This window comes from Centroberyx gerrardi, chromosome 8, assembly GCF_048128805.1.
Source record: "Centroberyx gerrardi isolate f3 chromosome 8, fCenGer3.hap1.cur.20231027, whole genome shotgun sequence".
In the NCBI taxonomy this organism is placed as follows: Eukaryota; Metazoa; Chordata; class Actinopteri; order Beryciformes; family Berycidae; genus Centroberyx; species Centroberyx gerrardi.
Window position 1 is genome coordinate 23,730,206 of NC_136004.1, and position 14,589 is coordinate 23,744,794.

The 14,589-nt window shown below is 41.3% G+C and overlaps 1 protein-coding gene across 2 annotated transcripts in view; it reads right to left on the minus strand.

The window, feature by feature from the left end:
* agtpbp1 (ATP/GTP binding carboxypeptidase 1) overlaps positions 1–14,304 on the minus strand; it is a 34,803-nt gene extending 20,499 nt beyond the window's left edge. For both annotated transcript variants that reach the window (XM_071917975.2, XM_078285311.1), the window contains exons 1-9: positions 14,207–14,304; positions 12,822–12,880; positions 11,186–11,316; positions 3,591–3,658; positions 2,680–2,743; positions 2,018–2,164; positions 878–1,009; positions 629–722; positions 411–448 (exon numbers count right to left, since the gene is read on the minus strand). In XM_071917975.2, coding sequence (XP_071774076.1) covers positions 411–448; positions 629–722; positions 878–1,009; positions 2,018–2,164; positions 2,680–2,743; positions 3,591–3,658; positions 11,186–11,316; positions 12,822–12,853 — 706 coding nt within the window. In that variant the 5' untranslated portion in view covers positions 12,854–12,880; positions 14,207–14,304. The remainder of the gene's footprint in view (positions 1–410; positions 449–628; positions 723–877; positions 1,010–2,017; positions 2,165–2,679; positions 2,744–3,590; positions 3,659–11,185; positions 11,317–12,821; positions 12,881–14,206) is intronic.
* Between the last annotated feature and the right edge of the window lie 285 nt (positions 14,305–14,589).

Genomic DNA, 14,589 nt, shown 5'->3' on the forward strand with positions numbered 1-14,589 from the left:
CCAAAATGAAAGGAAATTGACTACTACTCAAAAGAGAATCTTAGCTGAACAATATTTTACAATATTTATAATATTATTTTTTATTTATTCCTGTTTATTATCTATCAAAAGTGCAATATAACAAATAAAGCTTCTTCTTCTCGTCTTGTTCCAATGCAATCCAATCCCTGAATCATCAAGTAATTTGAAAAAGCTTGGCTAGAAAGAGAGGCAATCCGCTGGTTTGAAAAGAACGCAAAACGAGGAGGAAATGTTGAGAGAGGGGAGACAGAACAGAGGATCAAGAGAGGAGGAAGACAGAGAGATATGGTTAGAGACGATGGGAGGTAAGGAAAGGCAGAAGCGGGGGGGACAGTAACACTACTGACGGATCCCAAGAGAACATCAATAGTAGAAAGCCAATTACTCACTGGATTTGAGCAGAGCTCCCAGTGTGTCCAGAGCTACCCTGTTGATTTAGAGACAAGACAGATGAGTTACACAGTCTGCTGAGCAACCGTCAAAGACAGATGGTTCTGACAGAGGTCAAGAAGCGATAGAGCCTGTTGAGTTGACATTCATTTATGTTTCAGTAGTTTGTTATAACACATACATTCATGCTGGCCAATCAACACAGACAGCTCCTTACTTGAGCAGGCTGGTGTTCTTCTTGCTGTATGGCCCGATGATCTTGAACATGAGTTCCACCACTCCATTCTTACCCAAGGAAATAGCATTCACCGCTTTACAAAGACAGACAGGTGATAGACAGGAGGAGAGAAAGACAGACATCAAATACCACTAAACAGATAGCAGCAAGAGTATTTACAGTATTTGTATCAGTTTGCCGTTTCCTCCAAAGTCCTCCAAAGTCCTCCAAAGTTTAAAGTTAACTTACAATTGGTGGAGTAAACCCTGAGAACCTGCAGGCAGGGCAGAAGCAGTTTGGTATTCTGTAGGTTCTGCTTCAGCAAGTTGACTGTGACATTCAGAGCTCCGTTCAAACGTGCCTTCACTCCAAACTTTCTGTCTGGAGACACAGAGGTTGTAAGGTCAGCGTGTGTCTAAGTGTGTGTGTGTGTGTGTGTGTGTGTGTGTGCGTGTGTGTGTGCGCGTCTGTAGTTGTGTTTGCACATGTCCATGATTATTTAATGCATGTAAAGTGACAGTTCAAAATAAAGCATCATCTCTTGTTGTATTTGTGTCCTTTGTTTTCTGTTGATGACAATCCAGTGCATTAAAAGTGCTTTATAAATCGATCTGACTTGACCTGACGTGTGCCTAAATAGGTGTGTAATTGAATGTGTTTACAACAATTAATTAACATCATCAATTACATTCACTATCTAATTTTGTTGATTTGCATATTCATGATGGATGTGTCTTTTTGTTTTGAACACAGCTGCGGCAAACCCCAAGTGTACATATGAGAATGCCAAAGCTGTCAATCCCAGAGCGTTCAAAGTATGGGAACACTGGAAACAGAAAATCAATAATAATGAAATGCCACAGCAGAAAATGCCATACATGAACACCTGAACAGAAAAAAAATCCCAGTTGTGCCATTTGATGCACATGACAGTGCAGTTGCATGGCAAGCCTTATTTAAGATAGGTTAACCTGCTAGCTAACTTGCTATACTTATGTAGCAAGGAAATCTTGCCAAGTGCTATTTTATTCATGACCAAACTGTTCTCAGATACATTGTTGAAAAAGTTTTATTTAGTGAAAGTTTTCCTAGTAAATTCTTACTGTTTTCCAGTGCGCCTTAGAAATCATCTCTCATTGCAGTTGTGCTCTGATATTTGTGCAGGTGCAATAGCTGTAATGCAGAATCTTATTTGGGTTTGGACTATCTTGGTCTATTATAAACTGAAATGTAGTTTGATGTTAATAAACTTTGAAATGCTGAACTGCAATTCTTTTATTTTAAATTCAGATAAATTGCTAAATCAATAAAATAATTGACAGTTTATTTGATAGAAAAAGAATCATTAATTGCATGCGTGTGTGTGAGAATGTGAGGGTCTAAGCCTACCTTTTGGTCCAACCTTGGCCAGCAGTGAGTGAAGCTGCAGCATGAGTTCCTCACTGGGAGGCGACTCTTTACTGGCAGTGATCAGTAGTTGGAGTAATATGCCTGTCCCTCCTTTAGACACAAACACTCCCACCCTGCGACCTCCACCTAGGACAGAAAAAAAATAAATAAAACAGCATTAGTTCTGCATAAAACATAATTACGGATGTGATCAGGACAACCCACACAAAAGCAAGAAATAATTGGCAAAGGAAGACGGGAATTTGAAATGGGAATGAAATGGAGTGGTGTCAAAAGTCAAATCCTGGATAAGACAACCTGTAACATCACATTGTTCCATGGTCAATCCAAGCGTATCAATCACAAACTACTCTACCAATTCACTGGTTATTACAGTGGCAGACTGGATTATTGGTGCCTTGAGAATACATTTACTTCTCAAGGCACAAAACAGTTACTACATTCATAAAGGATCCATTTTGTGAATATCTGAAGAGTCTGAACTGCACACACATACACCAAAATGCATTTGCCCAAATCAGCAATGACAGTTAAAATTGCTCACTGAGTGATTATCCAGTCAGGGAGTAAATTTCCCTATCAACTCTCAAATCAGGGAATGAATTGCTCATCAACCGTTTGAAAAAAGAGACTCTACTCACCCACAGTCAGCAGCTCACTGAGAATGTAAAGGATGTTCAGGGTGGTCTGGAGATCCCGAGTGTTCTGCCAAAGTCACACACAGTACGCTTTAAGCAAACATGCATGTCGGCACATACACACACACACACACACACACACACTGCAATTGTGTCAACACAGAGGGCTACAGAAATGTATGCAATCACCTTCTCTTTCTCTCTCAGACAGACACACACACACACACACACACACACACACACACACACACACACACACACACACACACACTCCTCTCTGTCCTAGGTGTGTAGTCTAATCCCAAATCAGACATATTAATCGATCCAACAGCAGCAGTTCTATTAAAAAATGGCACCTAACAGGCAATCATCACATCCCAAGATCATGACATGACATGTCTCAGATCAAGACATGTACAACTGCTGAGTGTCCTCGTTTTTTGTACTGTATAGAAACATTTTTTACCTAGGTCAACTGACTGCAGCTTAATCAAATTAATGGGGCAATAATAGAATATGTTCTGTCATTATGTCAATGTCATGAAATTTTTGGTCATAACCAATTCCAAACATAAAAACATGCTTTCAAATTCATTCTGAAATGGATTTGCACAAGCTATTTTGTGGCATTTTTCAATTTTTTTGCAAAAGCTGATGAGTGACAATAATTTACTTTAACTGTTGTAGGCATGGCAACTACTAGCTTCATGGGCTTTGGAGGAAATGCGGTTATGAAAAGTCTCCACTTGCAGTTTGATTGTAAATTTACCGTTACCATGTAATGCTTTCAGCAAGGCCATTGCTTGCAGATTTATTTAACCTTTTTCATGCAGAAAAATAAACAATTGCTAAAGTACAGAGAGAGTATCATGTGGTAAGATGCCATGTCAAGTTGTGTTGATGAGTGGGCTGACCTCCAGTGAAGCCAGGATGACCTCCATGCCACTGGAGCCTTTGGACATGACCTCCTTCCTGGTCTTCTCTGGAACACACACAAAGAGAAAACATCAGAAACGTGAAGACAGACAGAGGGCTTTTATTTTAAGAACAGCATGCTGTCCTGCATGCATGAGAGGGCATGAGAGACAAATCCAAATGTAACAGGGGACACATTCTCCCTAAAAGTTTGGAGGCCACTGTGCTAGGCTATATATAGTTAGAAGCTTTCTGCTACATTTCATGTTATTGGAGTATCAACAGGCTACATTTTTACAAGCAGTGTCAGGGATTAGCCTTAGTTTCTCCAGTACAGTCGGAAAATACATAAGCTTTGCCATTCTCCTCTTACGGAAACTGTGAAATCCATATTCGTCAAAGAGAGGTGATAGAAGCTAAGAGGTCCTCTCCTCTTTATCATCTTTCTCTCTCTCCCTTTCTCTCTACTGCTCTCTCATCCCCTTTTCTCTCTCGCCTCTTCCCCCTTTGACCCACACCCGATGCTTGCCCCATGCTTTAGGAGCTGACAGATTCCTGTCCTCTTTGAAGAGGCCTCAATGAGAAAAGGAGAGGGCTGCCTGACAGGTCAGGACAGGACAGCGCTCTCTACAAACACAACACAAACACAAACACACACACAGGACTGGGAGTAGGGAACGGACACTCATTTCCTCCAACCTTTTCCAAATGCGTTCCTCAACCCAACAGCAAAGGTTACAGATACCCATAGAAGACCCAAGGAGATGCACTTAGCACGCTAAGCTATGGTCAAACATCATAAATATCAGACTTCTTGAACGTCAATAAATTATACCTATCTGTGTGTCAGAAATCTGCTCAGCTCATATCACAATGACCCAGACTGGAGAGTTGCATCACCCAGTGCTGATCTCACACACGTGTTGGTGGAGAGTGGTCTAGTGTGACATACTGCTGCGGGTGGGAGATGCATCATCATGACCGTGCAGACACATGGCGAACATGGAGATGGAAGGTGTCAAGCATTCAGCCTTCATCACTGATTTATGATCTTGAAAATTAAACTGAGCTGATCCGCACCACGCTGTGCCACGCCAACCAACGAGCATGTGACAGTTCAAACATAGACCAGCAAGGAAACACGGCAAATAAGTGTACACATATGCACACACACACACACACACATTCCACAAACACACATGCACAACTATGTGCATATCTGTGTATGTGTGTATATACACCCACACACACACACACACACACACACTTCTCAGTAGCTGGGAGAGTGGTGACCTCTAAAAACATTTCTGTCATGCCAGACTTTTTAAAGCTCTTCAAAACAAAATGACATTTCAACACTAATCCTCAACACCAAAAACAAAATTACTAGAGGCTATATGCACAGAAGCATTACTGGGTGGGGAAGAAAAAACTACAACACACAGATAAGGTTTACTGTAATTTCTATAAATCAATTTATTTATTCATTTACTGCATTTGCATTTACATTTAAGGCATTTAGCTTGTGCTCAAAAAGTACAATAAATCAACATAATTACAGCATAATTGCAAGTCGCAAGCACAAGAGACAGCAATGCAGCAATATGAACTAGAAAACAACAGAAGGATAGTTTTTCTTATTTGAATAAAAAGGAAACAGCAACAGGCTTTCAACATTTCAGGAACTCTATAAACTACCGATTACTGAATGAAGCACTAAGTGCACACATGGATGAGAATAAGCTCAGCCCTAGACAAGAAATGTCTTTCATTGGAGGGCTCCACTAATATAAAAGTTAATTTAGGATTAACCCTGACACTTCTTGAGCAAGGAATAACCTGTGTCTGACACAGGTTCCTAGTAACAATTCAGTAATATTAGCCTATACTATAAGCCTATACTATAATTTAGCACTAATAATTGCCATGAAGTTCAGTACCAACTGCAAAGCAGAGTGAACTGCTATAGTCACTGCGTTGTATAACAGCACAAAATCAATGGAAATGCATCTCAAAACAAAGTCATTGCCAAGATATACAGTACATCATGTCTCATTGGCATTTTAAATACTTGAATTTCATAGGCTTATGTTAAAAATAATTTGCAATGATTTCATCTTGCCTGTGTCACCCATTTTAAGTCCTCTAAAACTTTGTGTACTACAAAGAAGTAACCAAGTCTTACGATACCATTCAAAAGTAAAGAAGATAGCTTTATAGTTACAGTAAATGCAGCTAGCCCACAGAAAATTGTGATCTGCACCAACACCTGCAGCAGCACCATTTTACTCAATAGCCATCATTCATTACTCTTAAAGTGACTGCAATTATTAGTCAACTAAGGCTGACAGCCAAATGTATGGCAAGTGTGGAGGCTGCAGTGGAGCGGCTGTTTTAACCCTGCTCCTGAGCTGAGCAAAATGATACATTTCAAATATTTGAAACACGAGTGTCCCTTGATTTACCTCTTTTGAGCAATGGCACTTTCACTTTCTTTGGAGGCTGATCAAGTGTCAGGCAAGTGAAATCCAGCACACCCCGAGAAGTTAAAATATCTGAAACCTTTTCTAGTATGTTTTAATCATTCTGGACCTTACCTGGTGAGTCTGGGCAGACCACAGATTGACTGTATCTCCTGGTGTAGCGGTACTCCATCTCCTAACAGTAAGGTCCCAAACCTCCCTAAAAACAAGCTTTGGGTGAATAGGTCTCCTGTTCTCCAAATTCACAGGTTCACTGCCTCTGGAGTCCTAACAGATTGCAGTGTAGGACTACTGTGAGAAACTCTTTAAATGTTCTAGAGGTTGATATTCTACATGAAGCCAACAGGCAAATGAAAACAATTGTTAATTTTCAGCTAGTCCATCTTACAACCCTTCAACTGTGTACCAACATATTGAACTGAGAGAGCAGTACACCATGAACCTAGCAATCAGCACCTCCCCTTGCACGCTACAGAAATTTGACCACTAGGCCACTCCTGTACAAAACTGACAACTGTATATGTTAACTTGCCTCGTGCCTCCTCTCCTCTTTCTCTTGACTCCTCCCTTTCTCCTACTCAGCACTGAGGGAAGAAGATGAGACAGAGGCCTCATGCTCAACTGAGAGAAAGAAAGAGATTTATTGCCTCCAATACTAAATTCATGCTCCACTCCACTGTGGTCACCTACAGCTCCTGAGCATGTTAATTTGCCTCTTTCCATTAAATACCTCTCTTCCTGTCACCCTTGCTCTCTCTCTCGCTCTCTCTTAACTGTCCCCTAAAAGCCTCAAACTCAGAGCATGAGACATAGCAGATAGTACAGCAAAACCTGGCCTGGGGGTGTATGATTACTGTGAACAGGGTCACAGCCCCCCCTCCAACCCCAGCTTCGAATCCGCACACGTCTCCAGTCGAGGCTGTAGGCAGGGCGTGACAGCCAGCCAAGCATAAGAGAGGAGTGGAACAGCTGATATATCATGATTGAATGGGTCAAAGACAGCAGGCTTTCCACTGTGCCCATCAATCATGATGTTCGAAGTGAGCCACTAGCTCACTTCGAAGAGGGAGGAAGGAATGGAGGGCAAGAAGGGCAAGAAGAGGAAGGAAGCAAGGAGTTCAAAATAACTTCAACTTTAGTGCCATTGAATAGAAATCCAGCCCTAAATGTCTTTCATCCTATTTGCTTTGGTTCTATCAAAATGCAATAAATAAAGAAACCAAATGCAAAAGAATTCTGTAACAAGAAGCAACTTTTATGTCTATCAGCCTAATCTAAGGCTGGCTTTACGTGATGCAACTTGAATGCAACTTCAGCTCTGTGCAACATTGTGTTAGCTGTGTTGGAGTTCTGTAGGAGAAATGTCCAATGAAAATCATGAATTGGGTTTCTATCATCATTGGAATGTTCAGGATGGGTTTGGTGACATAGCAACAGTAAAAGTTTCATTTGCAACCTGCAACTAATTGTATGGAAGTTGTACTGTGTAATGCCAGTCTAAGAGACCTTTTCCATACTAACAATGGGTAAAACTGTGTATGTGTAATACTCCTAGTTCTGGGCTCCTGCAGTGGCCTGTGACAACACTGTCCACTCATTCTTCATTCTGCTTAGAAAGAAGAACCATTGGATGGACCTTGGTTATCCAGTAATGAGGTTGGCATCAGGGATTTATGTCCTTCCCAGCTCACAAGCCGGAGCGCAGAGAGGTGCCCCGCTGACAGAGACACACTCATGTTTCAACCTATTCTACACAGCAACACGGCAATCTGCCTTCTTCTTCTGCTGTGATATCTTCTTCTCTGCTCTTCTTTCAGAAGGGTAATCAGAGAAACCAGACTAGGGGACACTGTATCCATCCATCCACACTTTGACTACCGCTGCACTAAACCCATCTCTATTTACACAGCAAATGCACTGGAGACATTTTCAGTGAATGAATCAGCTTCATCTAACTTGAATACCTTCCAATCAGAGGTGAAGCTGTCCATAAGCACAGGCAAGGGTTCAAATTTCCTTTCACCTTTCCTAGCCTTGACCATTGATGAAGAATTGTCTTAACTGAGCCCAGATCAGCATTTTAGGGCCTCCCCCAACACCAGAGTACTAGTGAGTACTTGTTTTCTAAGTATGAGCATGAGTAAGCACGTCATTACCCCCTGCTGGCTAAACATGGAATAATGTGAAGTCAGAGATGCCCAAAATAAAATATCAAGCTAAAGGCAATATGAGCCTAGAATGAGTAATAAAGCTAGATTTAGCTGTGTGTCGAGACATTTTAAAATCAACACATAGATTATGTGTGCCTATCAATGTCTTTCACTAATGCCAGTTACGTTAGCCAATATCAATCATGAGATGTGAAACGATCGTTGCTCTGGCCAGATGCAGTGAATCTTGTCTGTCAAGTAGGCCAAGATTTGGATGCCTGTAGGGAGTGTGTGTGTGTTTGCGTTAAATGTTTGTCATATTTATTGTAAATATGTGGATGAGTGAGTGTGTATGTGTGTGTGCATGTACAAAGGTTAGTATCAGCAACACTGCTATGCCGAGGGAGCAAGCCTCTCTGACATTTTTATGTCTTGCCTTGTCGTGCATCTTAATAACGAAGCTTGTTTATGCGTTTGTTTTCCTCCTGAGGTATCAGATAGCTGATATGGACAGAGGACCGATTTGGGTCAGAAACACTGAATTTTTATACACACAGTAAAAGAAATATATGCAGCCTCTGTCGTTTGTTCCTAAAGCACGGCCCACATCCTAGTTGGCACAGCCATTGTACTGTAGCTTGTTCCTACCACACTCGCAGCATTTTGGGTATGTGAGTCACAAGAACCTGTAGGCAACCCTGCCAATAAAAGTAATGTATTACCACAAGACTCAATCCTAGCTCAGTTAACTTGGTCCAAGATCAATGAAAACCAGTGAATTACAGTCCACTGCCAAATTCTGAAACATTAAATTAATTAATTGAGCCAATGAAATGTAAAACTCCAAATAGGAACAAATCTATATAATGAAACTGTATAATAGCCAAATTTTAAAAATTACAACCAAGGGGATTCACTAACTAATTGTCTTGTTTACTGGCATTAGATTTGTATAATTGTGCGCTGTGTCTGGCCACTACCACATTTCCCTTTTTTTTTTTGCTTCAGACACACACTCCCTTCCTCGGCCCCCTGGTCTAGAGGACAAGATGACGTCAATCTGAAAAGTGAAATTAATCTCCACAAGGGAAAAACATTTGCATGTAAGAACACCCAGCAGGCTAGCTGTCTTATGACACTTTATTTCCTCTGACTTAGTTGGCATTAATGTGTGTGCACTGTGCACACCTGAACATGAGAACACACTGGTTCATACATGTACTGTATGTATGACATTTTAAAGTGTTTTTACGGAATGTACTGTATATGCAGGGTGTGTGCACCTATGTATGTGTTCTGTCAGTGTGTGTGGGAGGGTTGCTTCAGGGTGTTTCTGGGTAATAGCAGAGTGAAAGAGGCTGAAGTCTTTAATCAGCTGTCAATATTCCCTGTGACACAATAGCCTCTCTGGGTAGAGGGGGTAGGTGGGTGGGTGGGTGACGAGGACAGAGAGTAGCACTTCCTAGATACTTACCTAGGATGACAGGGGTAAGAAGAAAGGAAGCAGCATAAGGACAGAGAGTAGGAAAAGGATAGGAGGAGCCAGAGGGAGCGAGAATTGAGGAGAAAACATTGAGGAGCGGAAAAGGTGAGAAAGGGAGAGGAGAAAGAGGAAGGAAGAGAAAAACGAGATGGAAAAAAGAAAAGATGAAGGAGAAAGAGGGACATTGAGAAGGGGAGGCTGGGGGGAGGGGGAACTGGGAGAGGTGATGGGGTGTGTGTGTGTGTGTGTGTGTGTGTGTGTGTGTGTGTGTGTGTGGGGGGGGGGGGGGGGGGGGGGGGGGGCTGTAGGTCAGTTAGCACTCCCGCTGAGCTGAAAGCTGAGAGAGCCTTATGTCTGTGTGTCAGTAGGTTACATTTCCCTCACTTTTGCTGCTGAAATATTTCCAACACTTTAGACATGCTATCCTGGGACAACTTTGCCAACCATCCACCCAGCGTTCTCTCATGCTCGTAAATAATACAGTAACTCCCATTCAAATTAGTCAAGCACCCCTCTGTGTCCACTGACCCTGTCAAGTGCATTACATACTGCGTCATAACAGCAGCGTCCTAATCCCCAATGACACCAAGTCTACGTCAATACTTGGGTCAAACAGATTTTGGATTGTTTGATCCAACACTGACATTGATTTTCAAATGAAATTATTAATTTATCTATCCATACAGGCTTTTTGTGACAGCATGCTATTTTCTTTCATTGGTTACTTCAATGTATCTTCTAAAAAATACTGTATAGGTAATGAAAAAACACACTGATGGTCGATTTCTTTACACTTGACCTCGTTGTTTCAATAATTAACACAAGTAACACTTTTCCTAATGAGTTTATCATAATCTATGAGCAAAATGTGGATACGTGCCAATGCCATCATTTGACCAATAAAATAATGTAAACTGGCAAGTACCAAGAGCTGGCAGCACTTACACTGCCCACTGGTGAAGTTGTCACGCTTGGTGGGAATCCTGTCAGCCACAGATATCCCTTCTTCTTTGGAAAAAAAACAAAAAAAACTCTGCCTGTGTTGGAGGATTCTGTCTTGTCTATTTTTGCAGTTTGACTACATTATATTGCATATTATTCAGAATGCTAACAATGCTCTTCTTACATTATTTTGCACTTGATGAATGCTCCCATAACTCTAAAACTGTCCTAAAATCCATCCATTCCATTCAATGGCTTTACACCACAGAGTTATAAATGTGCAACTGTTTTCTGCATACAATAACATCTTATAAATCAATAAGATGAAGTATCAACGATAAGATACCAAGGGAAATGTAACGGTGATGTAATAAAGATGTGTATTTGACAGGTATGCATGTGTTTCCATGGGTGTGGTGTTTCTCACTATGTGTAGGCTATACTGAATGTGTGTGTTCTTCACTATATTTTTCTGTGTGTGTGTGTGTGTGTGTGTGCGTGTGTGTGTGTTTATGTGTGTGTGTGTGTGCTCTCACCCTGCGTCTGTATGAGATGTAGTATCTTTGCAGTGAGCTGTCGTGCCATTTCGGCATCCGTCACCATGGCCTCCCCACTCATCTTCTCCAGTTGGCCCAGCAGCATCAGCACCCTGGAGTTACTGGGGACACTGGGAACACAACACACACACATATATTATTATAGTTGTGATAATATTCCACTGACTTTCATTCATTTCTGAACCCTAAACCTCTAAAATGTGTAACCCTAATCTAACTCTAAAATGTCCTATGTGCGTAGGACTTTTCTTTCACACAACTTTAGAATGTACTGAATGTATATAACTGCATGATTCAGTTTTGTAATGCATTCATGCATTCAGAAGAAAGCTAAATATTAAATAATGATTATACACCAAAACCTAGGTACAAAGTTAAATATTCCAAAATGTTTTGTTTAAGTCCATCCTGAAGGATCAGAGAGAAGCATCGGCAACATACATTGTATAGTGTGACTTGATGCTACATGGATACATGTCTGTTTAACACATAAGCTACAAAGCATATGCTAAAACCAAAAGAAAAAAATCTGTTGTGATTTCCCACTCTATGGAGATGGTGCTCAGCTGGAGACACAGGGTGAAAGGTCAGCTGTTGGCATAGCAACAACCACCATGAGAGACTCAAATCAAAACTCTAAAATTCTACCCAGTGGAGCTGAGTTTCTCAAAATATGTCCTTATAAAGACAGAGACTGAGAGACAGACAGACAGACTGAGAGAGAGAGAGAGAGAGAGAGAGAGAGAGAGAGAGAGAGAGAGAGAGAGAGATGGAAAGAGAGTTAGAAAAAGAAAGAAACGGAAAGAATAATGAAAAGCAGAGATATAAATGTGCACGAAGAGAGACATAGTGAGAGGGAATGCAGCCTAAATAAATACATTGTATTGTTACACACTGTAATACTCTTGGTATGGACAAATATGGTGAAAGGTTTTTCCAGGCCTATTGCCACTGCATTCTGAGATATTATGCCTTATGATAAGTGCCGTTATTTTTAGTCATCATAACAAATAAATATGGCTGGTTCAAGCAAGGTCAACTATGTTATCTACCAACTGGCAAGTAGTGGGACTGCTGTGTTGTGAGCAAAACATTTAGAATCACTTTTAAGTTTCAATCTGAATGAGGCTACTTGGGTTACTCTGGTCCTGATAAGGAGAGAAGCACGTTGTGACGTCAGTTCATCTGGATTAAGAGGAAATCAGGCTTTATAACAGATTAATATGCTGCATATGGAAAACAAATCAGTGATTATCTGTGCGACTGAATGGTACGAGACGTTTCACCTAGCCAGAGTCTGTATATGACATCATACTGGCCCAGACTGACCCGTATCAGTAGTGTTTCACTCTGTCTCTCTCTCTCTCTGCCTCTCTCTCAGTGACAAGAAGTGAGACAAACACCAGTGTAAAGTAGTACAAGAACAGAATCAGGCAGGGTAAAGGCAAGCAACCAGTGAGCGAGACAGAGAATACTTGAACAGATGGTTGTGACAGAGGAGCTTTCACAGATACACATGCACACAAGTCACAGCCTGTGTGTATGCACGTGCACGTGTGTGTGTGTACGCAAGCGCATTAGTCTGTTACCGTCTCTGAATAGCAAAGCTACTCACCCTTTCTCAGCAGTCATTTTGGGCTTATTCATTTTCACAGCATCAACATTTCAGGTCATCTGCAAGAGAAAAGAGAAATTAGCAGAGTACTAACCTGCTCAGTTCTCTGATAAGTGATAGAATAAGCGTAAACATACAAAGTAACCTTTCAGACGAGCAACCTTCTTCCTGTGTGTCAAAAGAGATCCCAATCTACTCCCTCTGTTGTAGTCTAATGCTGCCATCAGCTCTGCAACAATGCCAAAACCAAATGGACCAAAAATCCTAAAATGGCTCATATCCAGTGTAACAGGACAGAGCTGCACACCTCCCTTGACCGGTTTAAACAAAACAAAGGGGCTGTGGTGCACATTGTAGATCTCAGATGTCTAGAAACAAAAGAGCTGTAGACAAGTAATTAAAACACCAGGGGCAATAACAGGAAAAGCATTACAAGCTTTATAAGCACTTAGGTAAATAAATACCAGAGCTCTGTGTGTGTGTGTGTGTGTGTGTGTGTGTGTGTGTGTGGTAAAAGCAGACATCTAAACTAAGCTATAAATTAGTTCTTAGCTTTTATAACATAAGACCCAAATATGCAACACAGGAAACGCTACAATAACTCCCAGCTTCATTATATCAAGCAAAAATGTAGCAAAAAATCTAGCAAAGTACATCTACATTCATTATAAGCAAAAAAAAAACAAATAAAAAAACAGCAAGTAGCCTAGCTACAGCAACAGTCTAGTGTAATGCATGATCACACATCTCCCAATAGTTTTAGACCAGACAGTGACACACAGGTGCATTTATGAGCTGAGATGAGATGAGTCATGAACAACACTGCTGTAACATTAGCTAACCTTAGCTAGCGCAAAAACAAGATAAAGATCATAGCCTGGCTGTGCAGCCCAAAACCCCGCATGCAAGCATGAGGCTGCCCCCCTCCACAACCAGTACAAACATGATAGTGGATGAATGATTAACTACAGCAGACAGGCACTGCAACTGGCCAAGTGGATGCTGCATTAAATAGCTACTAATTAACTTTAGGTGTCAAGTTCTGCAGAGAAGGGGCCTTATCTAACTACTATCTGGCAAATATATAATCTTGTCACAACACCTGACCGCCTGGACATTTGGGTTAGTCACAAACACTAAGCTATTATTAGCAAGGTAACCAGTTAGGCATGACTGTTTTACGAGACGACTTGCTAAGGTAGCAGAGGCTCGTATCCGCTGCACCTGCTGAACTGGTCACTCAGTAACGGCCGTTTGCCTGCGCCAGCTAGCTAGCTAACGTAAGAATGCTAACATAAACGCTAATGCTGGATAAAGAACAGCCAGGTAACGTTAGCTAAAGTGATAGGCCCGTAAAATACTTAAAACAACGAGGATTTACAAACCTGCATGAAAAGGAATTGTTGTCCCATTTAGGGCGAACCAATTCCCTGACAAAAGGTACCGCTATGTTGAGCGTTGCCTGAAACGCCCTGATGTTATGATGATACAAGCCCCTAACCCTGCTCGTTTTTGGAGCTGTCAGAGGGAGCTGTCAGTGGAGAGGGGAAAACAACGCGAGAATGCGTTTGTAGTTTTGGGGGAACTGGTCGCGCAGAAATGACGTTTGATTGAAAGCCCTTGCGGGACCCAAACATGAATGTATTAAACTACCTTTATAACCCTCACCAAAATATAAAATGTATAGAGTTTTATATCTACTGGACAGATGTTAATATGCAAGCTCCAAAACAGCGATAGGGTTTTCTCAATGTCTTTTATTGTTTTG